Source organism: Gymnoscopelus braueri, assembly GCF_963280865.1.
Source record: "Gymnoscopelus braueri genome assembly, chromosome: 24".
Classification (NCBI taxonomy): domain Eukaryota; kingdom Metazoa; phylum Chordata; class Actinopteri; order Myctophiformes; family Myctophidae; genus Gymnoscopelus; species Gymnoscopelus braueri.
In genome coordinates, this window is record NC_137626.1 from 27,884,414 (window position 1) to 27,908,593 (window position 24,180).

The 24,180-nt window shown below is 43.5% G+C and overlaps 1 protein-coding gene across 1 annotated transcript in view; it reads right to left on the bottom strand.

Moving 5' to 3' along the window:
• The window catches only part of LOC308080556 (voltage-gated inwardly rectifying potassium channel KCNH7-like), a gene marked incomplete at both ends in the record, with an annotated part of 123,516 nt that overhangs the window by 39,556 nt on the left and 59,780 nt on the right, over nt 1-24,180 (bottom strand). Inside the window, 4 exons of the mRNA XM_080422451.1 lie at nt 6,733-6,947; nt 10,372-10,395; nt 12,083-12,103; nt 12,650-13,117. Coding sequence (XP_080278577.1) covers nt 6,733-6,947; nt 10,372-10,395; nt 12,083-12,103; nt 12,650-13,117 — 728 coding nt within the window. The remainder of the gene's footprint in view (nt 1-6,732; nt 6,948-10,371; nt 10,396-12,082; nt 12,104-12,649; nt 13,118-24,180) is intronic.

Consider the following 24,180-nt stretch of genomic DNA (forward strand, 5'->3'; position numbering starts at 1 on the left):
ACTGTAGAATATAGTACATTCCATAGATGCAAACCTAATGTTGAAAAGCACATGAATGTTTAAAAATGTCCTGCTGAAATACTGTTTAAGTCAAACAATGCGAATACAATTGTGTTTGTTAGCAAGCAATAAACACAATTGTATGTACTGTAATGGAATTCAAAGTTTATGGCTGAATACCATGCATATTAAAGTTTGTTTGTTGATGACCAATCTTTCTGCAGCAACAGCACCTCAATACATACTGTAACAGTATACCTTTCATGAGAAGATCTCTTCAAGAACTTTCACATTCCACAAAATAAATCCCTTGCCTTGTAAGTAATGAATGAAAACAAACCCACTTCCAGTTAGAGCATTAGAATTCTCGACTCATTAAACGTTTCTTATACTTCAGGGCACTCTGCCAGACTGTAAGCTTTTCGGGTCAGCGACCTTATCTCTTGTAACCTTGGCAAAATCCATAGATTACTCTCGCAGTGCGAGCAGGTTCTGAAAGCCGTGATATTGCGCTTCAGGCCGAGAGACAGCTGAGTCGGAACGGAACATGTAATGAAACCCTGAAAAGAAACCCCAGGTTGGATTGTGTGTAAGGAAAAAGACAAGCATTGTACTGCGATCAGTTTAGACACGGAATCTATTCTTGCTGGCCCCCGGTATCGCAATTACCATCTGTGTTTTTGCAGGTACCACAGGTCCCCGGATAACTTTTTGCATGAATATTTCAGCAGAGTCATGGACCACTTAAGAGTCTCAGATAAGCGTCTCAATGACACAGAGGTAATTATAGGCATGGGCAGGTATGTAGATACGTCCCATTCATATGCGTTCCATCCTGACACCTGGGTTACCTGTGTGAATCTTCAGGGCGTGCCCGTCGCGCCGCTGATTATTTGGGCTCCGAGGAGATCGACGCGGGAATGTCGAGCAAGAGACACATAAACGGGCAGAGAAGCTGAATTGCTATGTGCCCTGCATCACATAGGAAGCAGGGAGAATAAAAACAGAATATAGGCGCCTTAAATAAAGGGTTAAATTAGGCCCACGTCACCATTTGTTTCCCCCTCATCTCTCTGCCTTGTTGTGAGGCAGGCGCCTTGGCAAATCCCGGTGATTGAGAGGGAGGGAGGGGGGGGGGGGAGTGAGGTGCAGGCTGGCGAGGCATGGACGTCAGAATGCAGGCAGAAATGAGTCATAACTCACACATTCCGAATTGCTCATTGAGGTCTGGCATGGCTATAGGTGTTTGCTTTGGTCGTGGGGGTCCTCAATGTGAGTGAACTTAGCAGGTGATTGGATCAGCCTTTAACGAGACAGAGCTACTAGACATCATGATGTACGACTAGCAGAGCCATGCAGCTGGTAAATCTAATTTGTGCCGATGGTTTCACTGTTGTAAGGAGAGTGAAAACATCTTCACCCTCTACAAAGGCCTTCATTGGCTCAGGGCACCGCTGTAAATAACTTTTTCATCCATGGCACCCCTGCATTACGTTGCTACTTTATAACACCTTCCATTTATGTCATTTTACGGTACGTGATGTAAAATGTAAATATTTTTCCATCACGACAGATTGAAAGTAACTTTATACTTGACGTTTAACCACTTGAACGCAGCATTCCTATTCTGGGGGGAACATTTGCCAAAAATAGCCTATCAACGCGCGACGTGTTGTGAGCTTAGATCTGCTATTTTTGGTGAACAGATTTGGTGTAGATTGAAGTACAAGTACAGTGCAAGTCAGGCAAGTATGGAGGGTGGTTAAACTGAAGTGATATTGATAAATTCCAAATATTATCAAAGTATTCTGCGGAATCCCTGGACTTGTGTCACGGCACCCACTTTGAGAAACCCTGCTATATATAAAAGCATCAGTGTAAATCTCTTCAAGTGCAGCCACTGTTGTATGTTTACAATTCATCATCTAAACCATGGGTCCAAGACAGTGGACCCCTCTTGAGACAAGGGCCACCTGACTTGAGACAAGGGACAGACAATGCACGCACGCACACGCACACAAACTGCCACCCACCCACCCACACACCCACCCACACACACACACACACACACACACACACACACACCCAAACACCCACACACACACACGATTCATGATTCGACTAAGAGAACGGCAGTCGAATCAGACTTCCTCGATCGATTAGTCGACTATTCGAATAATCGAGGTCAGGACTACTACAGTGGTTACAACCTCTCACCTCATGTCTCACCTTATATTTGCAGTTTAAATATCTCATAGAATGGTAAAGGTGAGGCTTGGCAATATGCACACCACAAGATAACCGCCTCCAAAAAAGTGAAAGAGGTTACTTCATGGCTTTATATTACCCTGCACTGTTCACCAACACCGCTAATTGTATTGGAGGACTGAAGTTACATGCAGCAGCCAGTTTCCTAAAGCGTTAATAATATATCAGTTATTAGAAAGCTTCTGCCTATGATTCGACTGAGGGTGGAGGGTCAAACACTGTGACCCTCTGAAATAGGATGACCTTTTCAGTCAATCAGGAACCAAAGGTCAAATGGAGAGAATGTGTTCTATTATTCATCAGGCTGTCTACCTGATGGCATTAAATTCATGGTGAATCAGGGTAAGGTTTGTTTGTTAAAAAGCAACCTTTGTTGCCCAAGTGTCCTTGGGCAACATACCGAAACCCTAACTGCTCCAGATGAGCAGGCTGGTCCTTATTTGCATGGTTTCCATAAAGGCGCTACACAAATGACCATTTTACATATGGGCAACTAACTCAGACATGTTTATATAAAAGAGTCATACTGTATCTCATCTTATCATCTTTCACATTCATAAAGTACCTGGGACTCGGCCCCATAGCGACACAACAAGCCTGTGAGAGATAATGATGGTGCAAATGAGACGGCAGCTCTGCAGCAAATGAACAGCTCCCTGGCTGTTGCGTGGACACGCTTCCCTCAGGCCCGCCGGGGAGCATGGGAGCAGTCAGTTGGGTTGGCGGAATGACAGCCTGGGCTTAACCCATTAAAACCGGGGACGCATTTCTGTAATTTTGGATTTCTTTGGCTGTTCAAAAATAGCAGATATACAAGCTCCACCGAGTGAGCTTGTAGATCTGCTATTTTTGAAAAATCGTGAAAATTTGTGCCAATCTTTATATATTTTTTTAAAGCGAACATTTGTAACTCAAATCTTTGCTTCTGGAGGTCCCTGGAACAAAATATTTTACAAATGTTCGCTTTAAAAAATATATATTCAAAGATTAGCACATTTTTTAAAGATTTTTCATCTGCAAGCTTGTAGCTACGAGTTTGTAGATCTGCTATTTTTGAACAGCCGAAAGTATAAAATAATGGTTATAGCAAAAAAAAAAATCACAGATGCGTCCCTGGGTTGAATGGGTTAACATGTCGCGGCCAATCTGTTTCTAAATAAAAGATCCCACCTTAATTATTTAACGCGCCCTACTGTAGCTATCTGCGCTCGGCACAAATGAACTCTCTCTCTCTCTCCTGGGGAACGGAGAAATAAAGGAAGGCTAACTCCGCGTTTTGGCTATGGTTCAAACGAGTGCACGCTTTCTCCCGTATCCAGTTCATGTCGTTGGTACCGTGTCGTCGACTCGCCGAGCGCTGGAGCGTAATTTATAAGAGCAGAGTGTTGTTTCGTGTTTCTGTGGCTGCTCACACGGCCCGCTACAGAGTTAACGATAATGCCAATGGATGCAAATAGCCTCGAACGCGGCTGGCCTATTTCTGTAATGGCTTGATAATGAGCTTGTTGCCAACCTTTCTCCGACCCAACGATGGGAAACCCACAATGAAGCAAGAGGCAAGCCCAGAAAGTTTGAAAGGAAGGGGTCCAGGGTGCACGCAAATAAAAAAACCTGAGATCAGCCAGCGCGGTTCCTTCCTGGGTCAGACCTCCATCTGCCCGCGGTAGTGCCAAGATGGACAAAGCCTCTTGTTCTCACACGCCTTTCTCACAGCTTCAAATGGACTCAGAGGAGTTGAAGATTTGATCTCCGGGCATCTGCTGTTGCATAATGGTCCTGGCAGTCAGATGGTGGGAGGAGGACTTCGCAGTGGGAATACTAAGCAGGAAATGGCATCCCTCACCCCAATCATAGTCATCTATCTGTCATTATCAGTGTTGGGACTAACGTACTGTAACTCCACTACTTTTTGTGGCAGCATCCAATTCACGCAATTCTTCAATTCAACAACACAGTTACTATTACTATAGGCTCATTACTCATTTCCTTGTGTGAAGAAAGCCGACAACTTAAGAGCTTTAATCGATTGTCCCACATTTTTGGTGGATATCTCATACCTGGATATACCATATCGACTGTATACTAGTTTCTAGGCTAGGGAATACATTAATCCATTAGATAGGAGGCCACTAAGCGTGTACATGCCTGTGAAGGTAATTATGTAGCTCAGGTATAAGCTTGATGAAGGACATTAGGGCTGGGTTTTGGAAAATGAGATGGGATGAGCCTGCACTTTGTGTCACTGTCAAACAATTTGGCTCTGGTCCACAATCCATTGCAGTTCATTCAAGGTATTGTTAGCGAGCAGTTAATACAGACCAGCTCAGTGGCCTTGTGGTTAGAGTGTCCTCCCTGAGATTGGGAGGTCATACCAAAGACTATAAAAATGCCTCCCTGCTTGGCGGTCAGCATCACGGGTTGGATTGGGGGTAAACCTGCAACATACAGTACTACAGTCATGTCCAGAGGGTGTACTTGCCTCACGCTACAGAAAGAAGAGATAGGCTCCTGACCTATGGCTCGGCATTGTCGGCAAGGCTACTTTCTTACTTAATACAGAAAGACACATAGTAAGTACATGTGCGCTGCACACATGGACCCTATTACAAAGCAGGGACATGCACTTAGTTTCAATGACAGCATACGATGTACACACATAGACCTCATTACAAAGCGGGGAAATGCACTTAGTTTCGGAGAGACAGCAATTGGCTGTTAAGGAAGAGTCTTCTAGCCTAGCCTGTGTTTCCAAAGTCCATTAGAGAGTCCTAACGAGCCAATCCCGTCCTCTATTTGATCGTTACGCAACCCTGACAGGGGACAGAGAGGTCACGGTGATCCACCGCAGTCTGCCGTGTCTTAAAGCCCCTGAGTCCAGCCGGCCTCGGGCCTTGGGTAAGAACTCGCCCTTCAACCCTGTACCGGGGCCAGTTTCACTCCGCCCATGATCCATTAGGCCATTATGGGAAAATAACCTCTAACCCTGTCAGTAACAGTAGAGAGGTGGACTGCAGACCTTGACCTGGCGTTTGTAATAGAATCCCTGATTCTCCACGCTTGGGTGACAGACACCTTGGAGCTGTCTTACGTGTTCAAAACCCTTATTAGAGTTTCAATTAATCATTCGGCCGCAGTCTCCGACAACAGCACGCCGCCTGTGTGGGGAATGCAGTGGGCACTGAGCAGACTTGATTGGTCGCAGCTGCTCTATCTGTGGGAGCTGTGGAGGACAGTGATAATGAGTGATGTATCACTATTGAATTCCAATGGCTCTCCACTCTGAGTGTGCTCTCTCGCACGCGCGCACGCACACTCGCCCTCAATCACTGGCAGTGTTTTTGATGGAGGCTGATCAGTGACATGAATAATTCAAGAATGCGGACTAATTTAACCCCCTAAAACCGGGAAAACATCTGTGTCATTTTAGATTTTAGCTATTATATTGGTTGGGTATTCCAAAATAGCAGATATACAAGCTCATAGCGCGTCACTTTGTGCCACGCTATGAGCTTTTTATAAAATCGTGAAAATTAGTGCAAATCTTTGAATATATATATATATTTTTAAAGCGAATTTTTTTTTTACTCAAATCTTTGCTTCTGGGGCCAAATACATTTTTGAAAAAGTTTTGAGCACCACTGATATGGATATAGAAGACATTTTTTATAATCAGCCTCAGGTCTTAACGGGTTAATAACACCTTGATGCAAACTCTGTGTGCTTTCCCAGTTCTCACTGTACTTAATCATTCATCGCTGTGTGCGTTCCCTGTGCTTAATTAATCCTTTTCTCTCTGCCAAAGCTCTTCACCTGAGAACATTTGAGCCCTGTTGACAATAATAAACAACAGTTGATTAGAGTGAAGTTGTACTTTGTTCTATAAATGGCTGTGCTACTTTCTTTTTCTATTTTAATGATGTTTGTCTAGAACTTTTATGTTTGCTCTTGTTCGATACTTGGCTCATGTCTTTCTTGAGAGAGAAATGTCTCATCTCAAGGTGACATTCGGCTTAAGTAAAAATGTAATCATTTTAAAACTATTTGGTATACATTTCACATTGAGTGGCTCTTTGAAACTCAGAGAAGAGAAGAGTTTCTTGCAGGACATCGAAAGGACATCAAGTAAAAGTCAATTGTGTCCAACAGTGGCTCTCAAACTTTTTTTGGCATCAGTACCCCCATTGCCTGATTTCACCCAACATTTTGCTTAGGAAACTGTCAGAGAAAACCCTAGCTAGCATGTGATTCTATGAATGAATGATAACCCATCTTTTGAAGAATATATTTTCAACTGTGGCCATAATATTTGAGTAAGTCCAATAACAGTAATTTGGAACTTCACTGTAAATTTGAGAGAGCCCTATTTTATCCTTTGCCATACGATGGTGTGGCAAAAATAACCAGTCTACAAGCTCAAGATCTAGCGATTTCAGTGTTCGCCCGCTGTGTCAGTCCAACTCTCACCTGCGTGACCTTGTCCGTGACGCAGTGTGTGCGGTCTTTGACCTTGGAGGCAATGACGGTCTGCTCAGATAATGGCGGCGAGGGACATTTCTTGTCGTTGTTGGCCTCGGAGAAGTTGAGAGTAATCAGGGGGATCTTGTTGATGGTGCTGTACTTGTTCAGGTTGGACTCGGAGGTGGAGCCCAGCAGGCTGGACCTGATCTGGTTGAGCGGACCTGAGAAATAAATGTGTGTAGAGAGAGAGCGTGAAATAAAGACAGAGAGAAAGAGAGGGATATAGAGACAGAAAGAAAGAAAGAAAGAAAGAAAGGTATTCAACACTACTACCTACTAACACTGTGAGGGACACTGGACAGTGTGGTACAGTGTTGGGATCGTGACTGTTGGGACATGGGTAGTGGAGACTGTAACATAGGAACTGTAACATGGGTTGTAGATACAGTAACATGGGTTACTGTATCTAGTAGGTAGTAGGCCTGACCTCGACTAAGTCGACTAGTCGACTGGTTAGTCGCGGGGGGTCCGAGTCGACTGCGTGTCTCTTAGTCGAATCTAGTCCAAAAAAAAAAAAAAAAAAAAAAAAAATGTAAGGGCTAAAAATGTTTTTAATTGTTTTTTTGGCCAAGTCTACACCTGCAACCACACGTAACTTCCACTTTATTCTTCTTATTCCTCGTCTTTGTATTGGTATTGTTTGTGTTGGAGCGCCTCAGTGCGGCTGCAGAGTTCATGTGCAACCTCTTCCAGAGAGAAATAGAGACACTAGAAACTCTGCTGGAGACACAAAACAAACTGTGTAGACTTGGCCCTTTGAAATAAAATATGTAAAAATGTGTAAAAAAAAAGAAGTTTTTTTTCTTTAGTTGACTGCCAGTCGACTATTGGCAATTAGTCGCCAATTAGATTCGACTAAACAAATCCTTAGTCGGGGACAGGCCTAGTAGGTAGGTAGGTAGTACATTGGTAGCTTGCTGCTCATTTTGGAGCTAAATCTGCTGTTTTCCTGTTCCCGGGTTGAAAAGAAATATTTGCTCATTGAATATTTGAACAAGTCTCTTTGCAGACAGAGATGACAAAGTGAACAGCGTACGATTGATCTAAAGATTTCTTTCTGAAAATGTTTTCCACTGCAGTGTGGTCTAACCTGAAGAAGGCAGCTTAGTCTATCTGAAACGTTGGGAATTTTTCTTTCTCTGTGTGTCCACAATAAAATTTGCACCGGCAGCTACGAGCTGTGCGGCTATACTCTTTTATTAGTTACTGTTGTACTGTAACATGAGCAGTGGTGGAAAAAGTAAAAAATGTTTTACTTTAAAAGTACCAATACTGCAATGTAGAAATACTGTTACAAGTAAACGTCAGGAATTAAAAATGTGCTTGAGTAAAAGTATAAAAGTATTGGTATCAAAATGTGCTTAAAGTACCAAAAGTAGAAAGTACTCATTATGCAGAATATCCTGCTTCACAAGTTTTCAAATGTATAAAAATGTGAGCTTGTAGATCGGCTATTTTCAAATGGCCGATAAGTAGCCTATATAGGGCTGAAGTGGGTAATGAGTAGTGGGTACTGTAACATGTGCACACAGTGGGTACTTTAACATGGAGGGGGGGGTCTCACTTTGGCGCGAGCTCAACCACAACACCACAACAGCGGGCAAAGCAACAGGTGCTGCAAAAAAACAAACACCACACCCTCTGATCGACCCCTCCAGGATGAAGGGGGCTTTCAAAAGACCCCCGTTGAAATGTGAGCACTGGCTACCACTGTGAAATAAGAACAGATTGGCTGTGTGCGTGCCGTGGCTCCAGAAAGCCGCTTCACGCAAGTCGGCCTCTTGAATCTGAATTACCGAGTCAATGGGCCTGGGTATACGCACAGTTATTAAAGCCCCAGATACTAATAACCCATTAAGACCAGAGGCCAATTCTACAAATGTCTTCTAAATCAGTAGTTCTCAAACTGTTCTGTGCCAAGGACCCCCAAAATGATATTTATTTGGCCGCAGACCCCCATCTGAAAATGTTTTGTGCCAGGGACCCCCAGAAGAGAAGATAAGTGTAAAAAAAAATGTTATTCAAAATGTTTCAAACACTTTAATTTTTTTTTAAAAAATGTTCAAAAATAGCAGATGTACAAGCTTGCATCGCGACACGAAGTGACGCGCTGTGAGCTCGCATATCTGCACATAGGCTACAGCTTTCCCAGTTTTAATGGGTTAAAGCCTAGATACTTTTAAACTGATGAACTGTTCATAATAACTATAACAATAGTGATAATAACTGTCATAATAAATATCGTTGCTGTCGGGGCGGGAAACCTTGTATATCCGTGTTTCGGCTTTTTCCGTGTTTTCATAAATGTGTGCTTCTACTGTGCGTCGTTCAAGAGTGTCGTGCAAAAGTAGTGAAAATAGCTGATCTACAAGCTCACAGCGCGTTGATGCATTGTGAGCTTGTAGATCTGCTGATTACGCTATTGTTAAACATTTTAGAAAGTGAAAGTGGTTGTCTGTGGGACATACAAGGTTTCTGCCCGACAGCGACGATATATAGTAGTTCTATAATATAAGACATTTTCTTTATGGTGGTCGACTCTCATTATTTTCTGTGCCGAGATGAAAGCTAAACCACATAGCGCGGTGGAACAGAATAGAAAGGATTTGATCCTAACTAGCTGGCAGGAGTGTGGGTTTATTCTTATTTAAGACACCCTCGTTGCCCTGTCTGAAGCACCGTAGAACAGTGGTTCTCAACCTGTGGGTCGGGACCCCCAGGGGGGTCCCCACGTGATTTTTTTGGGGGAGGGGGTCCCCACATGACAGTAAAGTGACAATTGAATGCCTTTTTAATACCTCGAAAAAAATAAAAACAAAAAACTGCATCAAAAGCAATCAACAAACTATAAAAACTGGTCAAACATTGGCCAAATTGTGAAGCATTACTCAAGAAAGAGCCCAAAAAATTTAAAAAAGCTGATCTTCAAGCTCTCCACGCCTCGCTTGTAGATCAGCTATTTTCACAATATTTATGTGCGGACCGAGTCACACAAAATGTAATGCTTCAACTCCTACATTCCAAGTGCTTGTCAGGTTGGGGTGTCCCCCAGTTCAAATATGATCATTTTGGGGGGGTGACGCCCTGAAAAGGCTGAGAACCACTGCTGTACAAGGTGGTGGAGGCAACAGGCAACCACCACCACTGACTTACTCTGTACAGTACAATGACAGATTATAATCACAAACGATGGTTCTCAAAACTGAAGACATAAATCTTGTGTGAACACATTCCACACAGGGACAATACATCACCACGCACACGCACACGCACACGCACGCACACGCACACGCACACACACACACACACACACACACACACACACACACACACAATGACAGAAAATTACAGTACATAATCATTCAGCAACGTGATCCAGCTCAAGTACAGTACATTTAGTATTTTACACAAAACACAATACACTGATTGCATCAAGGACAGGTAAAACAGACAGGAGAAGGATGAAGGACTGCGTGCTCCAGCATTAAGTGCATGCCACATGTAAGGACAGTACATCACGGCGGTCACAAACAGTCACTTAAAGGGGGGGGGGGGGGGGGGTGTTAGAAAACGCTGAAGCCATACCGCCAGCCATCCAGGAGCGAGACACTGGAGCCAATCAAAGAGAAGGAGAGAGAGAGAGAGAGAGAGAGAGAGAGAGAGAGAGAGGGGGGGTAGTGTAAAAAGGAAGTGGAAGTCATGGGAGGGATGGGAAGGTCAGAAGCTCATACATCAGGTTAGGAAGCCTACGAGCAAACAACACAATTAGTTTGAGAATCACATTCGTTGGGAGTAGAAATCACCTCAGTAGGGCTGTGAGGTACAGTCTTAACAATAAACATTAAGTCTACATTACATTCTGCATGTACTGCATACAGTTTGGGTGTTGTCAGAACGTGTCACAATGACATGTTGTAACTTGTGAGCTTTTAGATCTGCTATTTTCGGCAACTCAGCATAAATGAGGCTTTACTACTCCCAATATAAAATGATGACCTACAAGTACCATAGGAGTAATCAGACTATGTCACCATACAATATAATGGATGACAGACGTCAAGCCAATTTTTTTTTTATTTTAGTATAATTTTGGAACTCTTCGAGGCCAATCATAAATCAAGCCACACATTGTAATTTAATACAAGGCCATTCTGTCAAATGTATTTATTTATATATTTAAAAATGCATTTTTATGCTTTATTTCAGATAGCTCAGTGTAGAGAGACAGGTAGCCAAGGGCAAAGAGAGAGAGGATAGACATTTGAGACTAGATGGGGGTCGATTCGAAACTGGGTCCTCGCGTTCACAAGGAGCATTATGGTCTGTGTGCCACTAATTGGCTGAGCCACCAGGCACCACGTCATTCTATCAAAATCAGCACCAGCGGAAGGTGTTCTTCTCAGATAAGCGGCGCTTACAATTTGCCATTGAGGAAGGGTCTTTGGGTCTTTCTGTTGTAAACGTGCTTTGCATCACGTAGCGCTCAGCATGCAGTGCAAGCAGCGCCGCAATTCAATTGAACCTGCACTCATTCAGAAACTAGAAGAACGCGACTTGAGCAAAACTTTCCAGGAAAAACAAACACGCAAACTTATACTGTATATTATATATATTTTTTTAATTGATTGGGTTTTAGACTAGCGTTATTCTATTTAGAAAAGCCTCCTGTGGACAGGTGTTGAAGATTAGCACTCGTGCTATATACACTTTAAGCAATGCATCTGGTTCGTCCAATGTGATTGTCCTTTTCAAATAAATATTCATAACATAACATAAACAGTCAATAAACGTTCTTCTGCACTGAACAAACTGAGTTTAACAGACAGTGGAAGGGGATAAGCTCATAAGGCTTCAATGATTTTCTTCAATAGACGAGAGAGAGAAAGAGGAGAGAGAGAGAGAGAGATAGATAGAGAAAGTGAGAGAGAGAGAGAGAGAGAGAGAGAACTTGTCGCTTCATGCAGGCGTGTTGCAGAGGTCATGGAGGGGTTTTTGTGCTCAGCGCTCCCACGGGGGGCCAGCTGAGGGGGTTCAACAGGTCAGGTGCACCAGGGGGACTGAGTCATCTAATATGATGCCAGGGCTCTTCCATGCGGGCTCCCAGGCGTTTGCAAAACACACGTTTCGGCCCGCCCACCCGCTCCCACTGAGGAAATGCTTTTGCATTCAAATCAAACGAAACCTTTTCCCTCGGAAAATGCAGAAGAATCATGCAAGCAAGCTGGGTGCAGTACAGAGTACTGTGTGCTACTCGTATGTAGACGTGCCGGAGTGAAATGATTTCACTTTCCGTTACCTTTCATATTGCGACCGTTGTCTGTAACCACGGCGATGGAGTAGAGACGAGAGAAAGGAGACAAGGAAGGGGGGAGAGAGGGGGATGGGAGGGGGTGGAGGTGAGAGAGGAAATTTCTGGTGTTTGTAGCATGATGAATGACTAGGCCACCTTAGGACCCCTCCATAGCCTTCACGGTGGACAATTCATTACAGTGAAGTAGACGTATTGCCGTGTCAACCGGCTCGGAGCTATTTAAACGTAAATTGCAGATAAAGGCTGTCTGGGGCGAGCCTGATTGGCTTATAGGTGGGGACAGAGGCAGTGTGGGATACTTCAAACCCCCGAAAGCCTAGAGATTTGGCATATTGTGAGCGTTAAAGCAGATTATGTCACAATTTCCTGATTGTTGGGATTATAATCCACTCATTATGTTTCTGAAGCGCTTACTGGAAGCTCTGCTTTCTAATGTGCGCTATAATGCGTGTGAGGAAAGCCTCGCGCCAATAAGCTACCTCTATTCAGGAGTGCGGTTTCTGTGGAGCCCCGGTGGATGGCGGAAGACAGATGACACACGAGGAGCCCTACCTTCACTGGCGTGTCGGCCCCTGAAGGCCATCTGGGAGTTGGTGGCGCCGAAGTCCATGTCTTGCACGGAGGAGGCCCTGCGGATGCTGCACACGCTTTCCCCGGAGGCGGTGGGGGTGAGGGCGGGGTTGGAGGGGGCCGGGACCAGGCTGTCCGTCTGGAGCCGCAGTGGCCCCTCGGGGGAGGCCCCTCGGTCCCGGGGGCCTTTGGGCGAGGAGTGGTCCAGGGGCTCAGACACGGGCGTGGAGCAGTGGCTGGGGCCGATGAGGGCGTGGGTGTCATTGGCGTAGGAGGGGCTGCAGCTCTCGTGCGTGGTGGGCAGCTGGTAGTCGCGCGTGGCCATCGAGACGTCGCTGTGGCGCGGAGAGTCCACCCTGACGGCGTCTGGGTCCTCCTGGGGGAGGGACTGTTTGCTGATCCCCAGAAGAGGAAAGGCCGGCAAACGGAAGCGAAAGAACCTCCCTTTACCTGAAGGAGTGAAACAGGCCAGAAATGGAGGGAGGGAGAGAGAGAGAGAGAGAGAGAGAGGGAGGGAGAGAATTTTAAAATCGTAATACAATGTCACACTACTGTACATAGATCGATCATTTTATTTCCGTGTCCTGCACACAAAGTGCCCAACCCTCACGGGTTTATAAGACACCAATTTACGCTTACAGCATGTTTACAATATATTCACATAATATATTCAATTACAACTCTGAATTATAATAGAGAGTGTTCTGTCTTCTCTCCCAAGCTTGACAAATAAAATCTGCCACAACTACATAATCTACACTGTGTAGATTATGTCATGTAGCTATCTTCGTGTTCGAAAAAGGTACTGCTGATTATACACATTCCTGTGTATACAACTATCATCATCATCATCATCATCATCATTATCTAAACATTTGAGTTGGCCTATAATAATGAATGCCTCGTTTTGGTTTGTGAACTGCTGACTGGTCTGTGTGAAGACAGCAAGGTCTGCTGTCCCGTTAGGCTGCTGACGACTACACGTTGCAGCCATTGGTCTTGGAGAGTGAGAAGGTGAGGTCTGATAACTCTGAACCCTCTGGATGGTGGTTGGGTAGAAGGTCACTACTACCTGCTGCCAGATGTGTCGTTAGGCAACAAGTGCCAAGTGAATGTTTAAGTGCAGACGCAGTGTTTTTATCTGTGTAGATTAGGACAGGTTTCATACTGACAACAGGTTCCTGGATGCTATAAAGCAGCGGTTCTCAAAGTGGGGTCCATGGACCCAGGCAGGAGTCCTTGAGGGGTTTCCAAGGGGTCCCCAGCAATTACTGTTAATATCGCATCAAAATCAGTTTAACCTCTTTAACCCTATATACTGTACATCGTCTATTTGAAAATAGCTGATCCACAAGCTTGTAGATTTGCTATTTTCGGCGAAGAGATTTGGTACAAGATTTGTACGGGGGTCCCTGGCACAGAACATTTTCAGACGGGGGTCGGCAGCTTAATACATATTAATTTGGGGGTCCTCGACATGACAAAGTTTGAGAAGCACTGCTATAATGTGCTGTCCAACCTTGAGGAGGTTCACTGAACATTTGAGCACTGCGAATTCGTATGATGGTGATTAATGGCCAATAAGGTGTTGGTGCGATGTTCAATGAGTAATGTCTTGTCAACTCCAGAATTCTGAGGACAAAGGTCACTTGTTCAGTCTCCCATAGAGCATTGCTGGCTGAACTCACAAGCGTCGAGTCAAATTGACTCTCTGCCAGACCATAACAGCCTGCCGTGCTTTCTAATGAGCCAGCAGGATTGACGTAACCCTCGCCGACCTTGATTTCTGTTTTTGTGGCGTATATGGTATGTTTGTTTGTAGCAAAACTTGCACCCACCCTCCTCTCCGATATCTCCTAGCCGCCAGAATCTAGCGGTTTGCCTTTGGTGCTGATCAGCCTGCCAATGCGGCTAGTTTTGAGAAATAAAAGACCCAGGCAAGATCAAAACAAATGCCCCCCTTCTCCCTCAGGGCATTAATACAATCTTCAGTTCCTTTCAATTATTCATGGTGGAAGACACTATATACAGGATTGTTATGGCGCCAGTGTATTGAGGAGTCCCATGAAGATTAAGAGCTCATTTTAATGAGTGATGCAAGGAATCCAGGTGAGACGGAGGAGACGTCAACAGAGGAAGTGATATTTATGATGCGGCCGTCAAAATGGCACATGGCCGTGAGGGTAATGGTTATGAAGGGAGAGACGCAGTGGACGCAGAAATAACAACGTTGAAGTGCACAGATAAAAGTCTACGATCTATAAAATGATGAACATAACTGGTGCGAGCAAAATTTAACCTCAGTGCACATTTCATGCACACTTTAAAAAAGAGAGGGGTGATGGATTCTTAGAGAGGTCACCTTGGGAGCTAGAGTGAAACATATCCCCAGACAGAAATTCGATGCACTTGTGTACCATGTACTGTATGTGAAAGTGTGTGTCCATTTGTGTGTGTGTGTGTGTGTGTGTGTGTGGTGTGTACTTGTATCACTACACTAAACTAAGTCTAGTAGAATTTGAGAAATAGCAGATTGTGTGGACCATTTTCCTGGACCTCACAACTTTTTTTTTTTTAATAGACTGTTTCCATTAAAAAAAAACATAAAATAGTTGTTTTATGGTTGAAATAGATTTGGGGAGTTGGGCTTCCAATTAGGAAAGGATTCAGGTTGGGGTTGTTGTTAGGATAAGGCATTTAGATGTTACAGTAAGTTTAGGAGTTGGGGTTGGAGTTATGCCTGATTTATAATTATAATAATACTTGTTTAAAAAAAACGAGTTGGAGCGCCAGTGACGTGCACCGAAAATACTAATAGCTGTTTTCGGCTTTAGGGTTAAGGTTAAAAATTAATAAAATCACCTTACCTCCTATAATGTTTATGTCCTCACACGTACAGTAAAGTAATACAAATGTGTGTGTACTGTATGTGAGCATTGACTCCCGACACGTGCTGACCATTATTTTCCTACCAAGACGCGGGGGCTACAGTATCTGCAGACATGTCACCATAGTGACACGCAGACATAGCTCACAGGTCTCAGCGTGGGCAGAGCGAACCGCCACTTCAATAGGATGAATCATTTAACGGTGTGAGCATCCCGTATATATCGTCCATATCACCACCACGCTCTCTCCATCCTCCCGGTGAACAAGCCCCGAAAGCCACCAGGCCACGGTGCAGACATCAATTTGATCCATCAGCCTTCCCTTATCTTTTTTTGCATTATGGGGCGCAACACAAAGAGAATGACAAAAGAAATAAATAAATAAAACTAAACTGAGAGTTGATGCTACAATACGGTTGATAAGATATGCCGCGGACAAGCCCCAGGTTGATTGTTCTAGCCGGCGGCAGTAAGACAAGCAGGGCTGTATAGCTGCAGGAAACACAATGGAAATTGAAGGATAAACTGATGTTTTGACTTGGCTGGGTAGCCGGGAGCACAGCTCCTTTTACTCTGGTGACATTGACAAGGAAGGACAGAGAGAGAGAGACAGTAAAGAAAGGAACACATTTTAGACTGCGCTACATCCCTTCTTGGGTCAGTGCGACGTGTTCAATTACCTGTCATGCCAAAAATGTTTAATTGGTGATTCATAATTAAAGGTGCCTGTAGGATAATGTACTGTGTGATCTAGCAAGTCAATCAACGTGACAATAAATTGGCATTCACGCAACCCTTGTTCAACGTTGTGACCTTGTGAGCCAACGCTCAATTATGGTGAAGATGAAATAAAGATAAATCGCCGTTTGCACTACCCGTGTTTAACCTTGTGACCCGACATCCATTCAGTTCATTATTTAGTTAAGTTTAAGCAGACAATATTTCTGTTAATGACTTAAATTGGTTATGTTTGCTTGCATTTTCTCCATAGGCATTAAAACCTCACCATGTATGATATGATGAACTAGATCCCGCAGCTGTATACTTTACAGGAGAACAAAAAACACTGAGTAATTAGATTTCAGTCAAAAATTAGTTAAACACAGATTCAGAATCTTCAAATACTTGATTCTTGAGTCTATGATTCATCTTAACTTGAAATGAACTGAAAATAAAGGGGTATATTATGTGGAAAATAAAACATCAAGTCGGGTTATTTCCTCCTGTAATTTCATAGGAAATGACAGGAGGAATGGCAGGATTTTATCCATATACCATGCATAAAGTCCGGCTTTCAAACTATCATTCAGCAATGTTACAAGATTTATCCCTTGTTTCATTTCCCCAAAAGAATTATTAACCACAAAATCATCATCTTGTTTCTTCTTTGAGTCAGTGAAAAAGAACAAGGAAGTGAGTGAGGCTTTGCTATGTAGATACTGTATGCATTTTGGTGTTGATAACGGGTTTTTACACAAGCTGTTGCAATATTGGAGTGTGAAGCTGCTGGCCTATAATTAGGATGAACCCAGTGTGGTGCCCTGTGTGGTGCCCAAGGGCAGTGGTTCTCAAACTTAAAAATTTCAAGGACCCCCATAACTCTGAGAACGTACAAATGGAACCATTTGAACACTCTCAGAGTTACAGACCTGTAAGGGTCCATTTGGAACCCCCCCAAGGAACCCTGAGGGACCCCACTTTGAGAACAACTGCCCTAGGGTGACCACTCTTGAAGTGCGCCTTCTCCCACCGTGCACGCAAAAAAAATGAATGATTTACTATGGCTATAAAGACCATGGATATCTAAAGGAAAAGGCTGCGTGTGTCTTTCTCTGTCTGTTTGTCTGTCTGTCTGTCCCCGTCCTGTCTGTGGAATGCTTTAATGGGGGAGAATGGAATTAGGGATGGAAGTTCTATTTACAACCACAAAGCAAGCAGGGTAAGAGCTTAATTTTTACTACATCATACGACGGTACAGTAGTTCCACTCGTATGCTGGAGCCTAGCGGACATTACATCCCACAGCCTGGAGGGACGGTAGGTCTGAGGCAGTGCATTCACCGACAGACCCTCTGCTAGATGGCTTCCCCTCCAGGAGCCACGCCATTAAAGAGAACAACGTAAACATGTTCAATGGCCATCCGGTTGCTGTGTTCAGTCACACATAACCAAAGCTGTGAATAGACAAAGACATATTGACATTCTGAACAGATGTGGGGTTCCAGGGGTTGGCAGTTGCCACCCCCTAGCTTTCACATTTAACCTAAAAATGCAGGCCTTTTATAAAAAAAATCCTCTGATCTGATTTTAGATCGTCACTTATAGACACTTGTTTTTTTTATGCAACCATACATTCATCAATCCCTTTTTCTTTTCAAAAATAGCGAAAATAGTAGATCACAATGCATCGCATGATGTGGTTATTTCTGTGGTTATTTAAGCTATTTTTGAAATCGGCTTAAGTGGTCACTTTTGCCACCCTCTAGTTTTATATGAAATGACGCCATAAGGACAGTAATTGGAATTATGACATTAAAGCCATTCATACACTCGGGAGGTGTGTGTCTAATTATGGCGCCTGCGTAGTAGCGACTTATGTGCTGCAAATCTCTTAATTAGCTAAAAATGCAGTCATGCTTTTGTGTGTGAGGAGAAGAGAGAGCCTTGCATGTTGCTATTTTTAAAAGGTGATATTGAGCACGCTGGAAGCGCGCGCTGAGCTTCATTGCCCTTTAAGCACTAGCTGTGCTGTGTGTGTGTGTGTGTGTGTGTGTGTGTGTGTGTGTGTGTGTGTGTGTGTGTGTGTGTGTGTGTGTGTGTGTGTGTGTGTGTGTGTGTGTGTGTGTGTGTGTGTGTGTGCGTGCGTGTGTGAATGTGTGTGGTCTCTTCCCTTTTTATTTCAGTCTCTCTCTGCAAACACTCTAGAGTGGCATTACAAAAGCGGAGGATGCATAGTGGCCCTGGTTGCTATGATACTAGAACGAAATATTTGCATCGGATACTAATTGGGTCTGCATACCCTGATGTTAGGCGCTTAAGTTTTAGGGAGAAGTAACCAAAAGAGGAAGACAGAGAGCAGGAAAAAGTAGAACTTAGCTCAGATGAAACATAAAACGATTCTCTTTATGATTTTGATGACTGTGAGTGAAAGTGAAAGCATGCCGGACCGGTGCAGTTAATAGGCTTTGCCTACCTATTTGCATGTGGTGTCGGCATGACTGCGCTCCCAGCTGCCCAATTATCCAGTATATTCCAGCGCAGTTAACCTCTTAAACCCTATAGCCTATACTTTGCTGACCGGGGTCCACAAGACCTCTACTGTAGAGGGACAGTTTGGTGATTTGGTGTAGTCTACACCAAATCTTTAGCCGATCTACAGGCTCACAAAGCGCGCTGCTTTGTGAGATTGTAGATCGGATATTTTCGCCGAATGTTCGCTTATTATGACTTGCGCAGAATAAGGATGCTAGGGTTCATGGGGTTAATGGGCTTGGCTACCTATTTGCATGTGGTGTCGGAATGACTGCAGCTCCCAGATCCCCCATTATATCCAGCAGCAGCTCACAGCTGCACCAGAGCAGATGCCTCTCTCTATCACCCCACCCTTCCCCATCACACTCTAGCCCATGTCTGTGTTCCATCCATTGAATGTATAAACATGGAAAGCAAATTAAAAGGACAGGGTTTTCACAGCGGGTCAATTGGAAAGGGGGGGGGAAAGAAGAAGTAAGAAAGAAAGAAAGAAAGAAAGAACATAGTGTGTGTGTATATATATATATATATATATATATATATATATATATATATATATATATATATATATATATATATATATATATATGATATTTTTTATGATATGTCATTTGTGGGGGAGGTCTTTGGCAGGTTAAAGCTTTTCTGTCCACAGTAACAGCTAAATCAGACACAAATGACAATCCTTTGTATTTTTCTGTATCATATATCAGTATGGCTATAGGAAGAAACAAGCATGCCCTCAATAGAGTGCTAACGTCTGCCAAGGCCTACAAATCTCCCCAGATTGCTTGTCGCCTGATGGTGGTACTACAGGAACGGTCATGGGGTCACCAAAACCAATAATGTCTTTCTCCTGGGAGCATCAATGTGCACAGCAAATTGTGTCTGTATGACACATGGGGTGAAGAGATACGCTATTTTGACACCGAACATTTGGCCCGATGGTGGCGTGAGAGGAACGGTCACAAAAATGAATATGTCTCTTTCTCTTGAGAGCATGAACGTGCACAGCCGATTTCATGGCAATCCACTCATTACATTTCAAGATTTGTTGTTCACAGCAAACAGACGGTCAAAAGCGTAACCTCTTTGATGGAGGTAACTGTCTACAGTAAATCTAACCCAAATGACAGCATAGTAATCTATGCTATTGGCTATAGTCTTCTAGGTGGCTCAACAAATTTTGACCAGATCTGTACGTCTCCATCGTAGTTTATTGCATAATATAACTCTATCAATAGGAAAGTGTAGGCAATCGTTGCCTCTCCCACTCACCTCTTCAAATGGCCGTTTGGCTCACCCTGCTTGGGACTAAACAAATATTACTGGATGCCTGGCACCACCCTTGTAATGTGTTGCAAAAACATTGACACACATCCTAATGCAATCTGTAGTGTCTCAAGCATCCCTAACTCAGTGATAGAGACATTTTTGGAACAGTAGTTGGCTACGAGGCAGTCGGCTATCAGCCAGACTGATAGCCGACGGCATCAAATGCCTCCCAGCTAATCATCTGTGCCATTTATGGGTCTGGGGGGAAGCCTTCCCAGCAAGCACCCATCACAGCCAAAATGGGGAGAATTCAAGATGGGTCACGGGATGGATGGCTTGCCGCTGAGCCACAGAGGCAAATCGATATAAGCAGCACCTTATGCATGGCTGCTTATTCCCGTGAGGGAGGAGGGCTAATGCGATACATGGATCATGGCCCCGCACCATTTCAATACAGCCCCTCTCCTACAAGGTTCTAGTCCCTCTTGTATCCCTCTACACATCAGTGTAGTAAGTGTTCATATCATTGCCGAAACCTTGTAACTCCATAATATTTATATATATTTATATTTAAACTTTTTTTTTTGTAAATTAATGTTGTGAGCTTGTAGATCTGCTCTTTTTGCTGTTTTGGAAACATATGTAACCACCGAAAGGTATTAACACAAGCTTGTGAATACGTAATAACTACATTGGATCCATCAGGTTCTTTTTTTCCATTTCCTGAAAAGTAACCGCCTTGGACATAAAAGGTTTTCGCACGACAGCGACGACATTGTAAGAGCATGGGCTACATTTACATGTGTGGAGGCTTGTGTGCGTCCGGAATGCCGAAACCTTCAATTATGCAGAGGCCTGGGAGCTCCGCACCCGCATCCATCTACCAGCAGGGAAGGGTTGTTCAAGCTGAGGAACAAGAAATGCAACGTGGAATCTGTAGAGTTAATGGAAGGAGTGAAGGAGAGTAAAGTGCACTACTGAGAGAAAGACAAACTCACTAAAGGCCAGATGCGTAGACAGGGAGAGAGACAGAGAGAGAGAGAGAGACGGAGAGAGAGAGACAGACAGACAGACAGACAGACAGACCTGGACTGAGACTCGACCTTGTAAATAAAGTCTGGAGCCATTCATGACCACATTAGATATTCAGATAGGGCTGAATGGTGTTTTATTCATAGAGCGTGGTCCCATTAGGGGATTGCCCTGCTGTTTTGACACAACTGTGTCAGTGCTCCTTAGAAAACCGAAAGCCAGGACAGATCCTATCAGTGTTGGACACACGCGTGTGCGAGCACAAACACACGAACACACACACACACACGTTCACGTACTGACTTGGGAGCATGCCCCCAAATGCCCCGAGAGACATGCCGCAAGCATGCATGCACTCACAAAAATAAATAAACATTTTACGTATATTATGTACGCACAAATATTACAAGCACTATTACATGCTGTGAATATAATAACGTATAATATAAACAAGTGCAATATGGAATTTACATCATATACATTAATGTAAAACCTTATTTATTCAACCATTTTAATATTTATGCCCTTTCATAGCCTCCACATTATTTCTACATTAGTGCTTCAATCAACACTGAACCATACAATACTGCTAAACAGGCAGGAAAATAGGTTGGACTTTGTGGCATGGAAAAAAACAATAATGTAATAATAGGTGTAATTACCAATCCAAAGGCTGGTGCAAAATTGGAGGGGGGATTTATTTTGTGTAACTGTACTTATATAAATAAATCCTATCTCCAATATAGGGACTATTTTGTCTCCATTGACAAAATGACATTTGTTCCCTAAGGTTTGAACATTGGGCCTATTGAGTCTATTCACACTTTACATGTGAAATGTCATATTAAGTCTATAACAAAGTCAGCCCATTGTTTTTATCTTTAAAATATAGTAAGAGTTAGTGGATTTGTGTCTAAACAAGACTTAGAAAAACCTTCTTTATCTCCAGCATGTTAGACTACTGTTATGTATCATCAGACAGTAACAGCTCATTTAGAATGCAGCAGGTATAGAGTTCTAACTAGAACTAAGAAAGCTTGAACACAAGAGACCAATTCCAAGAACTCTGTACTGGCTCCCAATGAGTCATGAGTCCGAATTTATTCCAAAACGGACTTATTTTACATTATGTACCCCCAAGAAGTCCCAAGTTGTCTGGGACCTGGAAATGTTCCCAGAGTTAAAATGAAAAGATGTGCAGTGGCATTTAGTTATCATGACACACATAACAAACATCCAGAGGTTCTGAGGCGTGTGCCAACCCTAACTACTTTTAAATCTAAGCTAATAACATGCCTTTTACCCAAGAGAGATTTTCAGCTTACAAATTTCAATTTACATCCATTCATTATTTCATTATTATTGTTTTGACTAAATATGCTGTACAATTAAACTTGCCTTGCCCATGGTGTTTATTCTTTAATATTTTCTAAACACTTGATGAGTAATATATTAATTGTTTTGTTTCAGTTCACATGGAGTTACTCACATGGAGTTACAAGAATGTGCTGTTTCCACATAAATATTGACTCAAAGGCTTTCAAGAGCATGCCTCCATAAAAAGCTAGCGCCATAAGCTCTCACACGCGCGCACACACACACACACACACACACACACACACACACACACACACACACACACACACACACACACACACACACACACACACACACACACACACACACACACACACTATTAGGGCCTCATCAAATACAGTGTGGGGGAAGGAGAGAGAGAGAGAGAAAGAGAGAGAGGGAAAAGGGCAAAAGAGAGGAGAGAAAGGACAGAGAGAGAGAGAGGGAGGGGATCGAGGAGGAGGCACCAGGAGCATGTTGGACAGTGCCTCTAGGGAAAGGGAACACTCTTATTACGCCGACAGCTCTGGGATGAGCTAGTGGCGCGCGGCTTCCGCGGCAGCAACATCGCTCCAGCGGGTTCATCAGGCCACCCCTGGCAGCCTTTAAGCCCTAATTGGGGCCAGATAGCACTGAGATGACAGCGGGCAAAGGTGGCGTCCTTTGCTAAACGACACTGGTGTCAACACATGCCAAGGGGAGCTGTCTGTCAGCAGCAATCCTGCAGGAGCTGTTGGGTGACGATTACACACAGGCCAACACCATGCAGGGAGATAGTAGTGGATTTAGCTGGATGTTCAACCACGAGCGCCGGAATAAGGGGAAATTGTCTCCCCACTTATAGGTATTATGTTGTTGTTTTTAGGTGAGTATAGGTGGTGTGCAGCAGTTAATTGAATTAATCAATATAATCGAGTATCAAAAATGATCAATGTTATTAAAATAACCGATTGTAATAAAACAATTGATTTTAATAAAATAATCGATTTTCAAAAACAGCAAAAATAGCAGGTTTACAAGCCCACGTGTGATGCGCTCAGATCGTAGATCGGCTATTTATGCACAACACTGATGTACAAGTATACTTGTTATAATAGGGCCTAAGCTACACTATGTAACTTTTTATAAACTGAAAAGCTACCTTTGCACTACTATGACGGAAAAATGCCTCAACCATTTTCCTGCACACCCACAAATGGTTGTCTCAATATGTGATTCAAATTTGGGGTTGAGTGGACGATGCATTCATGGTTTGGCATTTGTCAGTAAAATACTGTAGGCCCCACCCGCACACTTTAGAAGCCAATTAAAGCCAATCAGTATGAAATATCAAAAATCTGTATGATATGTTCATCGCTGGCAGCATGTTATTAGAAATAACATCTTCAGGGTAGGACTTACATCTAAGATGCACAGGTCATTGGGTGCGTGTCCTCCAAACAGGATGATATGACCTCCCAGCATGCAACAGCATCACCTAACAACAGGCCTTTCCCCTTGGGCTCAACCGTCTTCTAGATTCAATTTCCACATGGCATTGACGACACAGACGAAGCAACCAAATGTATACAGCTCTCCATTGTAGGCAAATGACTCCAGTGTCTTTCTGGTAGAAGCTGTGCAGAATTAGTATGTACTTTAGGCATTTAGCAGATACTCTTCCATCCAGAGTGACTTCTATTTCTTACAATTACAGTACTTGTAGGAAAAC